The sequence below is a fragment of the Zootoca vivipara genome, chromosome 1 (genome assembly GCF_965207765.1).
Source record: "Zootoca vivipara chromosome 1, rZooViv2.hap1.1, whole genome shotgun sequence".
Taxonomy (NCBI): domain Eukaryota; kingdom Metazoa; phylum Chordata; class Lepidosauria; order Squamata; family Lacertidae; genus Zootoca; species Zootoca vivipara.
In genome coordinates this window covers 25,928,802-25,949,591 of record NC_142582.1, presented here as the reverse complement: position 1 = coordinate 25,949,591, position 20,790 = coordinate 25,928,802, and the positions used below count along the sequence as shown (strand labels likewise).

General features: G+C 42.1%; 1 protein-coding gene across 3 annotated transcripts in view; it reads left to right on the top strand.

Annotated features, from left to right (window-relative positions):
• XIRP2 (xin actin binding repeat containing 2) overlaps positions 1 to 20,531 on the top strand; it is a 100,102-nt gene extending 79,571 nt beyond the window's left edge. For all 3 annotated transcript variants that reach the window (XM_088660846.1, XM_088660857.1, XM_035133058.3), the window contains 3 exons: positions 1,376 to 10,838; positions 15,089 to 15,222; positions 17,613 to 20,531. In XM_088660846.1, the coding sequence (XP_088516972.1) occupies positions 1,376 to 10,838; positions 15,089 to 15,183 (9,558 nt within the window). In that variant the 3' untranslated portion in view covers positions 15,184 to 15,222; positions 17,613 to 20,531. The remainder of the gene's footprint in view (positions 1 to 1,375; positions 10,839 to 15,088; positions 15,223 to 17,612) is intronic.
• The last annotated feature ends 259 nt before the right edge of the window (positions 20,532 to 20,790 follow it).

Sequence of the window (20,790 nt, the reverse complement as noted above, 5' to 3'; positions counted from 1 at the left end):
GCCGAAACGGGATATTCTCCATCCAAACAATCCTGAATTGTTATCATTTTTTGCATATAGTTCACATTCTTTTCTGAGTTGCAATGGCTTTAAATTCAGAATAGCCATGTTGCATTCGTTTAAGTGCTATTTCCAGTGCAAATCTTAAGTCCGTAAACAAGGGATGTGTGTGGCAGGGGTGGGGGGTGGGGTTACGCTCCAATTGTTTGGGGGCAAATTAAAACTGTGGCAGGGCAAAGAGTGACTCCTGCTAGAGTGTCCTCTGATCACTTGCTAGCAAGACAGAGTGTGCTCACTGTTCTTCCTGCCAAGTCCTTGCTGTAATGAAGTAGTAGGATTTGATTACACTGGCTTTTCTTAGACTGAAAAAGTTGTTAGGATGCTGTGAGCATGGCAGCCAATAGCAGAATTGGGATTGTTGTCCCGCCCCCCCTTACCTTCCCATGTACCTGTTAGAGCGTCATAGCAACATTGGGCTCCTTAAGCATGATCCCATGAACCAATATAAAGTGACTCACAGGACAGTGCTGTTTGTATACTAAATTATATTTAGGTCTGTTTAGGGGATATCCAGGAAGATCTGGCAAGTGTTTAGTCTAAATTTTACAGACATAATCTGGAATTCTCTAACACCCTTAAGCGTATTTTTTGATCAACACCCACCTATAAGGTACAGCTTTCCTTTTTAAAATATCCTTTGTGTGCTGTTAAATTCTTTTTCTCTGGCTGCATGTTCTGTATTCCATTTCCAAGTCTTAGAAGAAGGCACACACACTATAGTGTAGATAAATGATATCTTACGGGTAAAAACCAGCTGGCTCCATGCTCTGTGTTCTGTCTATTTACAATTCTTACAAGAAGGCATAGGCATATGACTGCTGCATCTGTTAATATGAGATAAAAGCAGGCAAGATCAAGATTATCTCAGAATGTGTATATACTATAGTGCAGATAAATAACATCGGTACAAACTACCTTGTTGAAGTAATGGAGGCTATGAATGAATTGCACCAGTTCTAATTCATAAAATGTAGGAGGCTGCCTTCTTCCAGGTAGGCCCATCTAGCTTATTATTGTCTACACTGACTGGTAGCAGCTCTCAAGCATAAGAGGCTGGGGACTCTCACAGCCCTGCCTACAGATGCCAGGAATTGAAATTTGGACCTTCTGCCTGAAAAGCAGGTGCTCTACTACTGAGAAATGGTGCTTCCCCAATACGTTGAATCACACTGTTGGACATTAGTTTTGTTCTCAGGTAGATTAGGAATTTGAGCCCCTGCCGCTTAGCACTTGGTAGGACTGAGTGAACTATATAGAATGAATTCAAGGAAACAGTTTTTTTTAAAAAAGAAACAACTAATTTTGTCCCCTAAAGATTGAAAATGAGTATCAAGAAACGGCCTGGCCTTCTGCAGCCTTTTCCTCTTCTGCTGAAGTGGCTTCTACAAATAGACAGCAAGGAATATATATGGCGAGGGGAACCGAGTACACATCTGCTGCCTCGACTGCAGCTTATAGCTGCTCTTCCAAGTATGCAAGTACAGAGGAGTTCCCTCCTCCACCTTCTCCAGACTTACTACAGGCTCCACCTGAAATGACAGAGTTTTCCCAGTCCCCTGAATCCTCTCCCTCTCCATCGAAGCAGCCCCTTCCCAAAGATCTGTATTCCAAGCAAAGAAACCTTTACGAATTAAAGCGTTTGTACAAACACATCCACCCAGAATTGAGAAAGAATTTGGAAAAAGATTACTTCAACGATATTTCTGATATCGTGTCTAGTGACACTGAAACAAGCAGCTCAGCTGCAAGAGATGTACGGCAGACGAGGTACGTCTTTGAAAACACAGAGAGCAGCCCTCAGAAGTGCATGAGCCCAGAAAGGGAATATCTGGAGTGGGATGAAATCCTCAAGGGAGAGGTCCAATCTATGAGGTGGATCTTTGAGAATCAGCCTCTGGATTCCATCAAAGATGAATCTCCTGAGCCGGACAATGTTAAAAGCATTGCCAGCCAAGAAATCATTGCAGGTGGGGATGTTAAGTATACCACCTGGATGTTTGAAAACCAGCCCATTGATGCACTGGGTGGACATTCTTCAGACAACACAGAAAGCGCAGACAGAATTCCTGAATTGGCTCGAGGCGATGTCCGCACAGCCGCGTGGATGTTTGAAACTCAGCCACTGGACTCGATGAATCAAATTCACCATGAGAAAGAGCAGGAATCCAATGAAACCTCTGATGAGGAGATCACTGGTGGAGATGTGAAAACGGTGAGGTATATGTTTGAAACACAACATCTGGATAGCATTGGACAACTTTATTCAGTGGATGAAGCTAAGCTGCTGCAGCTCCGATCTGAATTACAGGAGATTAAAGGCGGTGTGAAGAGAAGTATAAGGCATTTTGAAACGCTACCAATGTATGTTATTAGAAACAATTTGGGCCAAATGCTAGAGATTAAAACTGTCCACAGAGAAGACCTTGAGAGAGGAGATGTCAGGACAGTGCGCTGGATGTTTGAAACGCAGCCTTTGGACACAATCAACAAAGATTCCTTGGAAATCAAAGTTGTCCGTGGAATCTCCATGGAGGAGGGTGTCAAAGGTGAAGTAGGCAGGGCAAAATGGCTCTTTGAAACCCAGCCTTTAGATGCCATTAAGGAGGAGACTGAAGAAACTGTGGTGGAAAAAGAAGTCATCCTAGGCACTGATGTCTGCAGAAAATGCTGGCTTTTTGAGACTCAGCCTCTTGACACTCTAAAAGAAAGTGAAGATGAAAATCCTCTACCCACAGAAGAAATAATAGGAGGTGATGTAAATACCACAAAACACTTGTTTGAAACACTACCAATGGATATGCTGAAAGATAGCCCAGATGTTGGGAAGCTTCAGAAAATGGCTGCCACTGAGGAAGAAAAAGGGGATGTGAGGCACCAGAAATGGATTTTCGAGACTAAGCCCCTTGAACAGATTAGAGAGGAAAGGAAAGAAGTCATAAGAACTGTGAGACTGGAGGAAATTGACAAGGGGGATGTGAGCAGCTGCAAACATGCATTTGAAATGTGCCGTTTAAGAAAACATGATGACTCATGTAAAATCCATGTGGAAGGTGTAACAAGAGGTGCTGTAAAATTAAACAAAGGTCTTTTTGAAACAACTCCATTATATGCCATCCAAGATAGACATGGAAAATATCATGAGGTTAAAACAATTCGACAAGAGGAGGTCGTGAAAGGGGATGTCAGGAATTGCAGGTGGCTGTTTGAGACAAGGCCCATTGACCAGTTTGACGAGAGTATTGAAAAAATTGAGGTCATCAAAGGGATCTCCTCACAAGAAGTACAGTCAGGTGATGTCAAAACAGCCAAGTGGCTATTTGAAACTCAGCCCCTTGACTCCATCAAATACTTTAGCAATGTGGAAGATGAAGAAAGCACAGAACAGACTGAGACAACAGAAATTGTGAAGGGGAACGTTAAAACATGCAGGTGGTTATTTGAAACCCAGCCAATGGAATCTCTATACGACAAAGAGAAGGTCATGACAGACAGTGAAGAAATCCACAGAGGAGATGTCAAGACCTGTACCTGGCTCTTTGAAACTCAGCCTCTTGATGCAATAAGGGAAGAAACAGAAACAGCCATAAAACTTCACACTGTGGAGCAGGAGGACATTCAGGGAAGTGATGTCCGCACAGCTTGTTTCCTTTTTGAGACTGAAAACCTAGAAAATATCCAAGGAGAAGAAGAGAAAGAACTCAAGCGGGTGGTGGAAATTGACATCCAGCCTGGAGATGTCTCCACCATGCGGTATAAATTTGAGAATCAATCGTTAGACTCAATAAATGTCAGCTCAGAGGAAGTTGTGAACAAAATTAAAACCATCCAAAGTGAAGATATACAGAAAGGGGATGTTTTGCGCTGCTGTTGGCTTTTTGAGAACCAGTCAATTGATGAAATAACAGACCACCAGGGAGACAGGACCTCAGTTAAAACTGTTACAGACATACAAGGTGGAAATGTGAGGAAAGGATGCTTCGTCTTTGAGACTTTTTCTTTGGACCAGATTAAAGATGAATCTTCTGTAGATGTCAGCACCAAGAAAACCATAAGTGAAGAAGAAATAGCCAAAGGCGATGTGAAAAGCTACAGAATGCTCTTTGAGACCCAGCCACTTTATGCAATTCAAGACAAAGAAGGGTATTATCATGAGGTGACTACCGTGAAGAAGGAAGAAGTAATTCATGGGGATGTACGTGGAACACGGTGGCTGTTTGAAACCAAGCCTTTAGGATCAATAAACAAATCAGATAATGTGTATGTTATAAAATCTGTCACCCAGGAAGATATTCAGAAAGGAGACGTTAGTTCAGTCAGATACCGATTTGAAACACAGCCGCTGGACACCATTTCAGATGAGGAAAAATTCATTGTACCCACAGTTGACAGTGTGCAGGGTGGCAACGTGAAAGCCAACAAGAAATTATTTGAGTCTGAAGAAAGCCAAGGAGGCATGTATGTAAGAACAGTGAGTGTCAGCGAAATACAGCAAGGCAATGTCAAAACGTCTACTTGGTTATTTGAAACACACACCATGGATGAGATTAGAGGAGAGGGGTCAGAGTATAAAGATGTCAAGACAGTAACAAAGGAGGATGTGCAAGAAGGTGATGTTCAGCAGGCAGTGTGGCTTTTTGAAAACCAGCCTCTGGACTCCATTAAGGAAACTGATGAAAACGGTACAAAAATAGATAAAGAAGAAATTCCTCAGGCAGATGTAAAGACTACGACGTGGCTGTTTGAAACAACTCCCTTCCATGAATTCAATGAAAGCAGAGTTGAAAAGGAAGAAATCATAGGGAAGAGTGTGGAAGAAACTTTAAAGGAACTTTATTCTCACAAAGTCGTAGAATCCCATGGGATCATCTTGGAAGCAGATGAAATTGGTGATGTCCGAATGACAAAATATCAACTCATGAATCAGGAGGCTCCTGAAATACAAAAAGAAGAGATCATTAGAGGAGATTTAGCCAACATCATGTTGAACCTGCTGTCCAAACCAGGCCCTGTTGAAAGGGAAACGAAAGTCAATGAAGATGAAAAGGGAAATGTGAATTTAGCAAAAGAGCAATTGCTGAATAGATCAACAGATGTTCATATTGAAAAGGAAGAGGTAGTGAGAGGTGATATACAGCAAGCCATAAAAAACCTGTTTAGTAAGGACAGCTCTGTAAAACGTGGAATTTTAATTCAGGAAAACGAGAGAGGTGATATTAACATGACAGTCTATTCTCTCTTTCACAAAAAGGATAGTGATAAAATCGAGCAAGAAGAAGTGATATGTGGCGATGTGAAGCGTACAATTCATAGCCTTCTCTCTTCTGCAGTGAATTATGAAATATCAGGAAGACCTAAAATAGATGATTCAGAAAGGGGAAATGTTCAGTTTTTCACAACATGCATAGAAGCTGGGGCACTAGATTATTTGAAACTACTCCAGACAGGGGAAAATGAAACATTTGCAAGACGTAATCAAGAAGAGGAGGAGGAGGAGGAAATAATTGGTGGTGATGTTGAAGCTACAAAACTGTTGCTTAAGAAAAAGAAGTCTCAAATTCAGCGGACAGTTGAGGAAACTGATATAATTCCTGGAGATGTGTGCAATGCAGTTAAAATCTTTACAACAGAGCCACAAAATACATCTTGTCATATATGCAAAGAAGAAATTATAAGGGGTGATTTGAAGGCAGCTTTAAATTCCCTCAGCCAGGCCATAAATCAAACAACTGTTACAGAGAAGGAAGAAATTATAAAAGCTGACATCCTTGCAATTCTGAAGTCCCTTAAAGAATCAGCTTCTCAGCTGAAGGAAACAGAAAAGCCTGATGTCATCCCTGGAGATATTAAGCAAGCGATTGAATCTCTGGAGAAAGCAAGACACACAAAAAGCCAGGTATTGAGAGAAGAGGTTGTTCGAGGTGACCTTGAGTCCACACTGAGGTCTTTAAAAGCAGCACAGCAGTCTTTCAAGAGCGTCAGCAAAGAAGAAATGCTCAGGAGGGATGTTCAGATGGAGGTAGCGAGCTCTCTTGAAACTTCCACAGAAACTAAAACAAAGCTACACCAAGCAGGTACAGGCCGAGAGATGAAGAGGCTCACCAAGCAACTGCCTGAGCCATCTCAGCCATTAGTCAAGAAGCAAGTTAATGTAACTGAAAGTTCACAAAATAATATTGAAGAATGTCACCGGGAACTTCATGAAGGAATGAAGACTGGGGAGGAGAGCGTTCTCACCGGAGGCACCAGAGCAATCCATTCTGTTCAGAAATGGAGCAGCAAGGCACATGAGTCAGATAAGAAAAATGTGAAGTGCTTATCTAATTCCCAGCACAAGGTCACCGAGAAAGTGGATAAGTCCATGGATAAGGTCAGAGTCCAGAACATTGTGAAAGGGGAAGCAAAAAGTCATACAGATCAATATGTGATTGATCAACCTGCTCTTCCTAGCAGTATTCAGAAAAACGAAAGAACAGAGAAGTCAGAGGGAGGTGGAATCCTGAAGAAAGGCTGTTCACCCGGCATTGTACCGTCTGCAAAACAAGTAATGACTGGAAAGAAGCAGAATGTGTTCCAGGAACGTAAAGATGAAGAATATTTTGACATAAGCGTTCAGGAGGAGAGGAAAGAAAAATCAAAATTGTCAGCCCGTGATCACAGCTCTCATCGCAGGGGTGCGGAGCAGCTGGTCAGCATGTCAACTGGCATGATTTCCAAAGCAACCGGTCATGTTGAAGTGCAAGGGGCACAGCAAGATAGAAAACAATCTCAGTATTCAAAGGCAGTTTGCCAAGAGAAGAAAAAGAATGTTAAGGCGACCCAAGCAGAGGTTTCCATGGCATCAGAACAGAATATTAAAACCAATAAAAAAGTCAGAGTCACCCAGGAAATGCACAGCCAATTTAAAGAAGCCGAGAGGAAGCAAGACATTATTCAGCAAAATGAAAAATCCACACTGAAGTTTCAAGGGAAGTCTAAAGGGGAAGCTGCATCATCGGACTTCAGAGGTGTGCTGAAAAACCCACGGAATCCAACCAAAAAACCCCAAAACCCAGACAGGTCAGAAATCGATTCTCCGCCTCCCCCGCCGCCTCCCCCTTCGCCCCCAATATCAGTGACTTCATCCGAAGCAGATCTTCCTCTGCCTCCTCCTCCTCCTCTGACTCATTTCATGATGGCTTCTGACAGACAAAGCTTTCCTTCCCCTCCGCCCCCCATAGGACAGGCTAAAGCCGAATATGAACATTTTCCTCCTCCACCTCCGCTCCCTATCGAAGATGAGCATGAATTGGTGGCTTTGGCTTCATCTCCTGTTCCTCAGCCCTTTGCTGTTCATCAGGCAAAGCAAAGGAAAGAACATTTCCTCAAGCGTCTAGACAACACTTTGCAGCAGTCGACTCAGCTTCATGCCAGTGTTAAGCCTGGCAAGGCCCCTCACACCAAGAAACATCCTCCAACAGAACTTACGAAAGAGCCAGAAGCTCCCCAGCCTAAAGCATCTCACAAAGTTCCCCCAAGCATTGTCCAGATGCACCAAGAAAACAATACCACAAAAATAATGGAAGAAAACATGGAAAGCACAACAACGAGGAATGTCGTTAGCTGTGAAAAGAGAGAGGAAAGGGTTTGTGCAAGGGCTGAAGAGGTTAGAAGGCCAGCATCAGTTATGGAAGTGATCAAGCTGGAGCCCTCGCCATTAAAGAAAACAAATGCATTTCCGCTTGTCAAATCTCCTTCCCTGCCAGCAGATGTGACACAAGCAAGTCCTAAGCCTTATGTGCGAAAATTCAAAACCCCTTTAATGATTGCAGAAGAAAAATATAGGCAGCAAAGGGAACAGATGGAGCAGAAGCAAACCCAAGATGTTTGCAAAGTGGTTATGAGAAGAAACAGTGAAACTTCGGGAAGTTCAGTTCAGACAGAGCCAGAACACTGTCTGCCAGTACTAAAACCAGACAAACAGGATCAAACCCCTCTGCCAGGTCTTTTGCCCTCAGCTCCAGATCAGCCCACTCAGCCTGAATGTCAGGGAAAGGCACAAGTCGTGGTGTCACAAAGCAATAAACTGCAGTCTATGTCAATGGTATCAGCTGCTGAACAGTCTCAAACCGTTGTTAAGATCTCAGCAGAGCAACACACTCAAAAAACATCAACTCATGAGTCAGAAAACCTAACAAAGCACTATGTGTCTTCTCAGAAGGTACAGACCCATGAAGAACGTCCTATGCATGCAGGAGAGCAACACAAAAATGTGGAGCATTTGCACATGCCCAGAAGTAAACTGGTCTCCCCTACTTTCAGTGTAAGAACCGTCAAGCTTCCCACCTTAGAGCAAAGTTCATATGAAACCCACAAGGAGTCTGAGATGCATAAAAAGCAAGAGGGAACTAGCCTCCAGAATGCTGTGAAGCAAGAAGTTCAAGAGAAGCAGAAAGACAATGTAAGCACTTCTATAAGAAAAAAGCAAAGCACCGCAAAGACAAATAACCAGGTGAGCGTTGATGAGAAGATGCATGTGGGGAAAGGACTCCTGAAATATACAGAAGGCAAGCAGGATGTAAGAGAGAAAGATTCAAGTGAAGCGAAGCAAATATTAGTTCAAAGGAACGAAACAGGGAAAGAAGAAATGAAGCAAGAAAGAGTCTCCTTGGCTGTGGAAAGAAAGCAGAAGCAAGTCATTGCTTGCCCTAAGGAAGAGAAAGTAATAATCCAAAGAAAACAAGAGGAGGTTAGCAATAAATCAGAGAAAATGGTCAAGCAAAAGATAATTGATATGCATCAGGAGTCACAGACGTCTATCTCACAGCAAGCGAAAACATTTGTTTCAGAAACAAATGCCCAAAATAAGAAACTGTCCCAGAAAACTAGCAGCCTGCAAGGAAAGGAATATGCCCAGGAAAAGTCCACACAGCAGAAAAAAGGCCTTTTAAAGGCAACAGAGATGAAACAAGAGCTGGCACAGAAAAAGGCATTATCATCCATTTCACCAGGAGGATCACTGCAGAGTAATGAGAAAAGCCCAGTAGATATATTAGAGTTTTTGAGGAAACGTGAGGAGGTACAGCAGGTGTTGTCCAGAGTGAAGGAGTTTGAAACTGAGCCAAATAAAAATGGGTTCAAAACATTACAGACATTCTTAAACGTCATTCCAGAATGGTTGGTAGAACAAGACAGGAAGCAAAACTTAGCTTACTTCACACAAGAGAATGATGTTGAGAAGACGAAAGAAGAGTTATCGCTGATCAAAGATCAAGCCACCAAAATGCTTGAGTCCTTTGAGGAGGCCATCCAGACAGCCATGAATTCCACGAAACCCCAAAAACCGAGGAAAGAGATCCCTAAAGTTGGAGGATCATTGCAGAAGACAGCTAAAGTAAGCATTGGTTCAAGCAGGAAAGAATCACAGGAGACTAAAGAGATGATCAAAGACACAAGGGCACATCGGGAGATGAAACAGCAAGTTAGTGAACACAGGTTTTCGGAAACCAGAACTTCTTCACCCTCAACCCTAAGAATGAGAGCACCTTCACCTACTTACATTACAATTGAATCTAGATGCATTGAATCTCCTCTCAGGGAGGTCTTGTCTCCTGTTCAAAGGGAAAGTACCCCAGTTCCACCATCACCACCTCCCAGGTCTACTACACCAACATCTAAGGTGCAGCGGCCAGTTGGCTGCCACTCCCCCTCTCCTCCAAGAAGCCGTTCTGAGCAGCTGGCCAAGCTTAAAGACACCACAGTAAAACTCGCTCAAGGAGCAACGCAAAACCGATCAGTAACCCCAGTTCCTATTGTGGAAAAAAGGTCAGAGATAGTGAAATCTCCTGCAACACTCCGCCGACAAATCAAGATTGAGGCACGGCAATCTGATGTTTTAACTTCAAAAATGTCGTCCATAAATGAATCCCAAATAACTGCTGGTACAGTGAAAAAAGCTCACGAAGAATCCAAAACAAACCAGACTCACATCTCCAAAAAGGGAGGAAACATTCCAGAAGGCTTAGAGCCACATGGACAAAATATGGACTCTGTCTGCAGGACTCAAAATATTGAGGTTTCCAAGGCTGGTCCCCAAGGTCTTGCACAGAAGGCCGAAGTCCCTGAATTGATTATTCCCATAAGGAAGGAACCGTGTGCATCTGAAAAACTGGGCAAGGAGAGTGAGGATAAAATACATGTAGTGTTAGGAACACTTCATGATAAGCCGGTGGCTGAGTTGAAAACAAAGAAAAAGTATGTTGAGAATGGTGTAATCAGTGGTAAAATAAAAGAAGAAAGGCACAGGGTTAGGAAGGAGGAATTGAGCCAAACTTCCGAAGAGAGTGAGAAGAGATTAGATAGCTTCCAAAAGTTTCCAGGCAAGTGGCAAAGAGAACCCAAGGAAAATGCACATTGGAAGCAAAAGCAATGTGCCATTAAAGAGCATCCGTTGGAACCCACGGTGTGCTTTGATGCAAAGTTCCACACCGAATGCTCCTCCGGCATGGATACATTTGAGAACACCGTCGTGGAATCGAGAACTGCCACCTCCACATCACGAAGTGCAGATGGGATGCAGTCAGGATTTGGCTTCAAGCGTGCACCGCCAACCTATGAAGACGTCATCTCAGGGCACATCTTGGGTATTTCTGCTGCTGATTCACCAGAAGAGCTGCTAAGGAATTTTCAGAAGACTTGGCAAGAAAGCGAGAGAGTCTTCAAAAGCCTTGGCTACACTGTGTCTGATGCTGCCGAAGCAGAAGTGAGAAGTAGCTTCCATGAGGAGGCAGAGTTTATCAGTGGTAAATAAGCATGCAGCGTGTGAAGCAGGTATTAACAGCTTGGGAAGAGTATGATGCCATGGCAATGAAACATGGAGTGCAATTAATATGTCTATCGGAAGAGTGAAGTTACATAACTCCAACTAACAATTCTTTGCTGGTGTTTTCCACTCCCACTTACCCCAACTCTCTCTGTGTCTCAGAAATCTTTCTTCTTCCTTTCCTTTCCAAAGGCATGTGCTTTGATATATGTGCCAAGTGTGGGACTAACCTAGATTCGGGTGAAAAAGGCAAATGTTATATTTGATTTCTGGGAATGAGATTTTCCTGAGCACTAAAATTAGAACAAAATAATTAACATACTATGACATTTGTTTTAAGTGACATTTATTGATTCCTTCAGTTTTAAAAGTATGCTAACATGTGTGGGTTTGGTTTTTTTGCATTTAATTGAATGAAGGTTTTTGGATTTGCATGGCATATAAAGTTTAGTGTGGTCTTTTGCAGCCATCATTCTTTTTTTAAAAAAAGTGGCTAGTGCTTGACTTTTTCCTAGAATAGTATGCCCATAATGCAGGGGTGTCTTATCTCCATCCACCTGATGTTGTTGGGCTACAACTTACATCATCCCTAGCCAGCATGACCAACGGTCAGGCATGATGGATATTGTAGTCCATCAACATTTGGAAAGTGGCAGGTTAGCTACTCCTGCCTGAATGCAACTTCATTTTGTTTTATATGTGCTAGTGTGAAGTGCAGGCCTTTAAAGAGATTTATAGCCCAACCCTTACAATGTGCTCCGTGGTAATGATCCAATTATAAAAAGTGTGTTTAGGGCTGAAACCTCAGAATGCCAGAGAGAGGGAAAGAAGACATTATAAAATGTTGCATTTATTTGGAGTTCTACTCTGTGGTGTGTGGAATTATTGTCAAAAAGGCATTCTCGATGATGTTTGGGCTAAGGGATGGGCACAAATTGATGGAGCAGGGAAAGGAAGCACAATAATATTGCACTGATTTGATGCAAACATTTCATTCATACTATTGCAAATACATGTTATAGTGAAGGAGAGACTGAAGACACTAGGAGCAGTAAAAACATTGTGAAAAGGAGCGAGGGAATTATGGATATAATCACTAGATGCTATCCAGGTAAATAGTTCTGCTAGTGGAAACACTTTTGGCTGCACCACAGAACTTCCTCTCCCTCTTCTCTGCCTGCACATCCCCAAAATATGTTGTGGGTTTCTCCACAACCATCTGGAATAGCTTTAAGTGGTTCATGGGGTTGGACAGGAAGAAAAGAGGGAGGGGAAGTTCAATTGCATAGCCAGAAATGCTTGCACTACCAGAACTGTTTAGGGGGATTGCATCCATAGGATTTTGGGATTTCCAGACACTCTGTTCCAGTTTAAACGTGAAACCAACATATGGGCTTGGAACCCATGAATAGGAAACAATAAGAAGCTTATAGAAAGGGGCTTTCCTGCCCCTTTCTCTCCCCTCCCTAACAACTTTTTGGCCTCCCTGGATATTTATTTTTTAAAGAAATGATTAGCCTTCATTCAAAATATTTTCCCACAGTAGCGTACAAGATTTAAAACAATTAAAAACCTTGTAAAATACAAGCAATATAATCAGGGTCATAATAACAGCAATAAAAACATTTCAGGTCGTTATATCACAGCTAAGAGACTGAAAACAATAGGGTGATGATATTGATGCCATATTAATCCATTTTAATTACTATAATAAAAGCGGTGATGGGCTTCATCTGTGAGGGATTTCATCTGGTTTACTTGCAAGCCACTTTTCCAACAGCAAAGTTGAGCTCAAAGTGCTTCATAGCAATAATATATACAACTTGTCAGTAAATGCATCAATGTCAAAAGTATAATAACAGAGCAATCAGAATCAGAATAACCTGGTCCCAGGGAAAATCAGAGTCGTGGGACCATCACCTTGCGCGTCGAGGTACCAAGACATCCCCCCCACCACCAATAACTCACACATCACTCAGAATTTAAGTTTAAGGTGTTTGGCATAGATTTGGCCACAACTTTATTTAAATACAACTAATGTGAGTGGTTGCTTAGGCATTGATTCCCGCCATCTGTCCCCCACCTGGGACAGATCTGACTCCCACTAGTGAACTAGGGAAGCCAGTAGGTGAGCACCCTCTGAGAGAGGATGGGGCAGGGAGCCACGTCCTTCACCTCTCCCTCAGATGCTCCCTGAGGCTCATGCGTGGTCCTAGCCCAGCCAAATCCTTACCCCTCCCCATGCAATTTGAACCAATGCCCTAACCGCAACCTTACAAGTTGTGACAATTTGCTACGCAGTAGGCAAAAACCACCTGGCACCAGCCAATCAGCCAAGTGGACAAAATTCCTACCAGGCCCCTACTCCAAAACAGGCGAGCCCATGAAAGGCATAGCAATGTCAAGCGCAAAGAACCCCTAAATAAAGGGAGGGAGGGAGGGAGGGAGATCCGTTGTAAGCAGCAAGAGGGAAACGCAAACTGCTTCCTAAGAATATAGACTGCTACGGCTGTCAATCAAAACACTTGCAACACAACAATTTCCCCAGCAACAGCAAAACCACCAATCACTCTTGTGGCCATCCAAACTGACCCGCCCAACAACCCGGGAATGTCTTGTTAACCCTTCCGCAAACCCAAGCTCTCCTCAAGGGGAGAACTTGCTTTACCTAAACCTTTTCTGGCAGAGGTGGGGGCATCTCTCTCTCTCTCTCTCTCTCTCTCTCTCTCTCTCTCTCTCTCTCTGTTTCAGTTCTGAGCATGAGCAGCAGAAAGGCCCAAATCAGGACCCTAACTTGAAAAGGGGCCATTTTAGGACCCAGTAAACTCTTGGTCACTCCTGCTGCTCCCCATATAACACCCACATTTGGGGTCCTTGCACCAGCTACTGTCAGCAGGAATACAGCTGGCAGTACCATCTTCAGTAGGTGCCATGGGGCATCCATGGCAATAGAGCTACCCTTTCAGCAGAGCTGGATAGAAGTGACATTTGCCCAATTCTAACCCCCTCCAGGAACATGGATCAAGGGCTCAGATTGCTTCCTAACATATCAATATGCCGAGTACAAAAGCAACAGTAATTATAAGCTAATTTCTCACAAAAATCAGTACTTAATATAAACAATTCCAATTAAATAACGCTAAAAACAGTTAACTCAGCAACATAACAGTATGAATGGTCTAAATGGCAAAAAACACAGTGTCAATACATTTAAGCATGGAGGAGCACATGTAAAATATTCACAGATAGCTCAACCTAAATAGGGTATTTCAAGAACAAAATGTCTCTCCAAGACCCATTCTCTCTTCTTCTGGCCAAATGTAATTCAAAAAGAAAAGAAAAGAAAAATCCAGATTGCTATCATCTGTTCTGAAGTGTCTTCTTTTTAGCAAGGATGTCTAAGCTGTGCCCCTTCCCCCCAGATGTTGTTGGACTACAGCTCCCATCATTCCTGAACATTGGCCAAATTTAGCTGGGGCTTATGGAAGTTGTAATCCAACAACATCTGGGGGAGGGGGCACAGGTGAGTCAGCCCTGGTTTATAGTTTCAGTAGACAGGTGGTGGGACTGTGGAGTGGAGTTGGTCAGTGGAAACCTAGGCAGCAACTTCCTTGCTAAACAGCATCAAGCCACACACAAACACACACAAAGGGATCAACATCACTGTAATAATCCACGTTGTCAAAGGAGAACAGGTCTGATTCAACAAAGTAAATAACATAAAATGTCTTGGACTATTGATCAATGCTGTTGAGCCAACCCTTTAAAAATGTATGATCTGCTGCCTGCCGAAAATCCCCAATGCAGTGAAAGAGGAAAAACAAGCATTTCCACTGAAATATGTGCTAAGGGGGAACATATGCATCGCCTCCCCAGCGGGAAGGTGTGGGCGAGCTCCGGCTGCAGAAATAGGCAGCTTCACTATGCAAGCTCCTGCTTGGCACATGACAGGGAAAATGTTAAAGTAGGGAGCATGAGTCAGTCTTCCTCTTGGAATATTAAACCGCAATCTGTGCCTTCCAAGTAAACAGGTGAGCCTAGTCTCTCAAGGATGTATAGGTTACGATGCAACGTGGATTTTATTTGGCCCTTTGAACTGGAATCTTAGGCGTTAATTCTATGTGAGTCAAGCATTTCAGCTTTCTTAGTGGTGGCAAAACATTTGGTGCAGAGCTTGAAGGGGAAGGAAAATGAGTAATAGCTCTGAGACCCTGTCTTATTTATTTCTAGAAAGTGCAACTTCAGGGAAAGGAAACGTGCCTACTTTGTCAAAAGAGAGTCTATCCAATGGAATGCCTGGTTGCCGACAAGCAAACCTTTCATAAATCATGTTTCCGGTGTCACCACTGTGGCAGTAAATTAAGGTAAGATGAAGTGAACAATTAACACGTTGACATACAAATGCTGTCATTGCCGGCATCTGTTTTCATATGAGGGATATCCAAGAGAGAGGGTCAAAAGTCAACAGGCCAGGAATTCCTGCTGAACTCTAGCACCGAAATGGTCATTTGGCAGGTCATTTAAGCTCTTTCTCTTCGGACATTTCCATCTAAAGGAGGTGGGGGAATATTGGTTCTCCATATTTTAGAACTTATCAGAGCTGGATTCAAAGTGTGATGTAAGTCTTATAGGTAGAATCAGAGCGACAAGAATGATTGGGTGGATCTGTCCCCTGGAAATTATTTTCCATTTGCTATGTTTGCAAAATAATAATGCACATGGTCACGAAATATGCCGTGTTTCCCAAGGAACTCATAATATTTATTTAGTTGAAAGATTCATTACTTGCCCTTCAAAAAAAGGCCTCAGGACAGCTTAGAGTAATACAATCATGCAATTAAAAAACAAAGAAAAGAAATATATCAGTTTATGTATTTTTTTATATTAAAAAAACCATGTAAAATGATTCCAAGGAAAAGCAGCATAGTATAGATCAGGCATCCCCAAACTTCGGCCCTCCAAATGTTTTGGACCACAATTCCCATCTTCCCCGACCACTGGTCCTGTTAGCTAGGGATCATGGGAGTTGTAGGCCAAAACATCTGGAGGGGCACAATTTAGGGATGCCTGGTATAGATCAACCAAAAGAGAAGAGGTGCACTGCACTGCTTTCCTTACCACATTGCCCATTCCCATTTGGCTCCCAGGAATAGTAGTGATGTGACTAGACAACAGTCAGGTGAGTGGTGGAGCCTCACCATGCTTGCATTGCTGTTCTGTATTTCAATACGCTGCAGTTAATCAATATTTGTGTAATGAATCTGAAACACACCTTGGTTTATCTGAAAAGTGTTCGAACAGAAAGTACAAATGGGTTGTGCTTCCTCTTTCCACACTTCGGGGGTCATGTGTGAAATGTCCGGCAAACATACCACGCAGGGAGATGTGTGGCTATCAGATGTAAGGTCTGGTGTTCCTTTGGTATGTTTTTCACAAACCTGTTGGGAAATAGGAAGCGGGACTCGCATATAGTTTCTGATTGGAACATCCACATAGTGTGCAAAGCTGCTCAATGTGAAGCAAATGAATCGATGGATGGGATGCTCCTTCATCTTTCTGGAGTGCTCTGACCTGCTCTCAGGGTGGAGAGTGGGGCTGATCAGCATCACAATGGTGCTGAGCTACCACTCCTGGTACATTGGGTCAAGGGTGAGCTGTTAAAAAGGTTTGGTGGTCCAGATCAGGTTCATGGGCTAAGCAGTTCTCCACACTATATAAACTGGTAAAAATGAGTGTGAACCAATCAAAATTAAGCATCTTTTTTTTCCTATTGGGAACTAAGAAAGGGTAAATATATGTTTAGCCTTTCCAGTAAAATAAACGGGACTTACAGATCTTGAGTGGACTGTGGCCGGTATTGTCCAACTTATCAGCATCCTCTGAAATATTTTATTTTAAAGCAGGTTTCTTTGGAGACCCGTGACCTACTTTTAACCTAAACCCAAAATTGTAGCATTGGAAGGGACCCTGAGGATCATCTAGTCCAGGCATCTGCCCCTCCGGATGTTTTGGACTACAATTCCCATCTTCCCCGACCACTGGTCCTGTTAGCTAGGGATCATGGGAGTTGTAGGCCAAAACATCTGGAGGGCCACTGTTTGGGGATGCCTGATCTAGTCCAACCCCCTGCAAGGCAGGGGTATGCAGCTGCCCCATGCAGGGATTGAACTTGCAACCTTGGCATTATCAACACCACCCTCTAACCAACTGAGCTGTCCAGGCATGCATGTGAGGACTCCTTTCTTCTTCTTTTGGCCATATATTTGCATGGTGGTGGTGCTCCTGTTACAACCCACTTTGGATCAGGCCACAACCCAATAGTGAGTTGAAGACTGATCCCTCAAAAGAATAGGCACCTTCAACCTACTCTTATTCCACACTGCCTCACAAAGAACAATTTCTGTCTAGTGCTGTACACTGCTATGGTTTGTGCCGCTTCCTGCACATGAAGATAGCAGATTGCCCTGAAAAAAACAGTTTCCACATTTAAAACAAAGTTATAAAACCAACATTGAAAGTGAATGTTATATCACTTGCTAGTAGACATAATCTGTTAGAATACATCGAATATATAATCTCTTAGAATACATTAAATAAAATGCATTTATTATTTCTTTTCTAAAATGATATGAGTTAGGGCCATATTTATAGAAACTGTTATTTATAGGTACTTAAAATGTCAACTAAAATTGGATATTCTTGGAGCATTTGTGATAGATAGATGCCATAAAACACTTTCTCTTTGATTTGGCAGCTTGGGAAATTACGCTTCTCTCCATGGAAAAATATACTGTAAACCCCATTTCAAGCAACTTTTCAAATCCAAAGGAAATTATGATGAAGGTTTTGGACACAAGCAACATAAAGAATTATGGATTCCCAAAGATCAAAAAGGTCCCATTGGCTGTGTTCATGCTCAAGAAGTTAACCCATCCATCTCAAAGACAGATAAACCAACTGATCAAATTTCAAATCCTGGCAGACGGCGAGGGCATCGTGAAACTTTGGGTGAGAATTTAAAACAAAACACAGAATGGGGGAAACTAAACGTTACATGGCCTCCTTCTATGGAAACACCCAAAAAATCATTTTCTATCGAGGAGGAGGTTAAAGTGAATAAACCAAAATGGCCACCAGAAGTTTCTGAACAAGAGGCCGTCAGGACCTGTCAAAATCCATGTGTGGGTGACCGAAACCAGCATCAACTGGCAAATGGCGATGACTATATTTGGGAAACCAAGGAGAAAAAGAGAGGTGAAACTGTTGACTCGCAATCAAATGGCCAGCCCTTTCCTACTCCTGCATCTCAGGGAGTGGAAGCCACAAATACCAGTATGACAAGGACATGCGAAGTAGGAAAAAAGGGGGGGAACGAAACTAGGCAAGGGAAAATGCGTGAAGCTGAAGAATCAGAAAAGGAGAAGGAAAGTGGAAAGAATGTGAAAGAATGTGGTAACACGACTATGAAGGGTACTGAAAAGGAGACAGGTGGAAGAAATAGCAAGGCTGAAGTTGCGGAAGTTATACCGGTTACTAACACAGACGAGGACATCATATTGCTGAATAATAAGGATATCACTTACAACAACAACAACAACAACAACAACAACAACAACAACAACAACAACAACAGTTGTACAACCGCTTCTCCGCATCAGAACATTGGGAGACAGGAAGTCTCTCTTGGTGATATGCACTCTCTGTTAGGAGAACTGACCCACGCAAAGAGCGCTCCCTATGAATATGCATTTGAGAGGCGAGAGAGAGAGAGAGTAAATTCAGAACAGCTCAGTAGAACTAACCCTGACATGGGCTATTCCACTGAGGCTTTCAATCTTGTTGAAGAAAGCATCAAAAAGAAAGTTACCACTACCTCAGATAGTCTTATTCGACATAATAATAAAATTGCCAGTTGTCAAAAACCACGTGCTAGCAACGCCGTCATTTAAAAGGAGGTCGCTAATGCAACATATCCTTTGGATAGTGAGTTACTAGGCACCAGGGAAGCAATCGGACATGCTAAAAAGTTAAATGCTATTTCATCTGGTAACGCAGACACTTTTTTTTTATCCCGCAATGACAGCATTGGTCTGTTGGGCTCTTTTGGCTCAACCAAAGATATTTCCAGACCACATTCAAAAGACGCTATGAATGGTCGTATTAATATCTGTCAAGCAAAGGAAATTATGCAGAAAGATACAAGCGTAGATTCACTGGACTCAAGCTGTAGAGCTGTTCTGTCTTCTCAAGAAGATTATGTCAAGATGAGGACACCAGCCGATGGAGATCAATTTAAAGGAAATACACAGTATGATGATAATGAGTAAATGTAGTCCAATTGACCGAGCATAATTTGTTAACTGTGGTTAAACGTTTATATATCCATTATTTATGAAATATACCTTTCACCTACCATAATTTTTTGTAAGAACTTAAACCACGAGGTCGCACCAGAAAACATTTATTTGTACTATATTTCACCAATGATTTACACTTTATTTACTGGAGGCGTACTGGAATTCATGTATAGCTGAGAAATATCTGTCATTTCTGTTCAAGAATAATCTGTATTTTTAAAAAAATGTTTATCAAGGGCTACTTCATACATGCAAGCACATCTCCTGTTTACCCAATGCTTGATAGCTCTGGCTAAAGGTGTGAACTGAAATGCATCTAGTTTGAGGTGACATTGCGTGTATGAAAATTCTCACTGTAGTTTTAGATCTTATTATGGGTCCCTTCACACATGCTGTAGATCATTGTGTTTGTGTTGCATTCAAGAGATGAGCCTACATGTGTGACTCCATCCCTGGGAAAACAGGCTACAATATTATTCTCCTCTACTGCACTTTTTCAAATATATGCTTTATCTGTTGTGAAGCACCTGGTGTGCTCTAAGATGAAGACAAAGGTTTCTAAAGATATTTTTTCACCTACTGTTATTACTGTAAGTAAATGAGCTGTTGTTTCATGATATGGTATGTACATTTGCTTTCTTAGCTATAGGAGTACCATTGCTTCTTTTTCATTTTTTTTAAGAAAAGAAATATTGAATCAGAGTCCTTGGTTGAAATAGATCATCAAAATGCACCACAATCCATTTATCCAGCATTTGCACATTATGCATATTGCTTTTGTTGTTGAGGTATGATGTGCCTTCACATTTTTGAATCCAGTGTATAAATTATGTTGCCTGAAAACCAAAAATAAGGTGCATGATCCAACCGAAGTTAAGCAGTATGCAGCAAGATCCTTTGCATATTTTCTTAAAAGTAAGTACTGCTAAGTTCAATGTGGCTTACCTGCATAGATTTGCACACTAAAAGTCCCATTTAGCTCAATGAGAAAACAGTATGCTAAGTTTCTCCCATTGGAATCAATAGGAGTTCAGCTTGCTTGAGTTGCGCTGCTGTGCATTCAGAGAACTTCATCACGGATGGTATCTACAGAAATAGTGAGCTGGTGAGCCAATGTTAATTCGCTGAAATATTCCAACGTGACTGGAAACGAAACCAGGCTCTGGTTCAGTTTTAGAAACATGTAGCACTTTTGATGACTGACTTTTATGTACTGAATAGCAGTGATTTTTCTAGGTTAACATTAGTCGAGCTTGCATGAAAGCACTTCACTGAGCAGTTGACAATGCCTAATAATAAAAAAGCACTTTACAAAATGCAGCTTTTGAGTTTATTTTTAAGCCCAACACTTTTGAAAAAGTTTGGTCATAGCAAATTACTATAATGGTTTTAGCATAAGAGAATTACTTTGTGGTGAACATAAAAAATAAATTAAATAAAGTCAGCAGCACTGAAAACCATACTGAAGCCTAACGTTCATAATTATTCCTCTCTGGAAAACACTGGCTCATAAAACTAAAGTAATATACATGATGAGAACAGAAGAAAGATGCTGCTGGGTGAGACCAAAGGCCC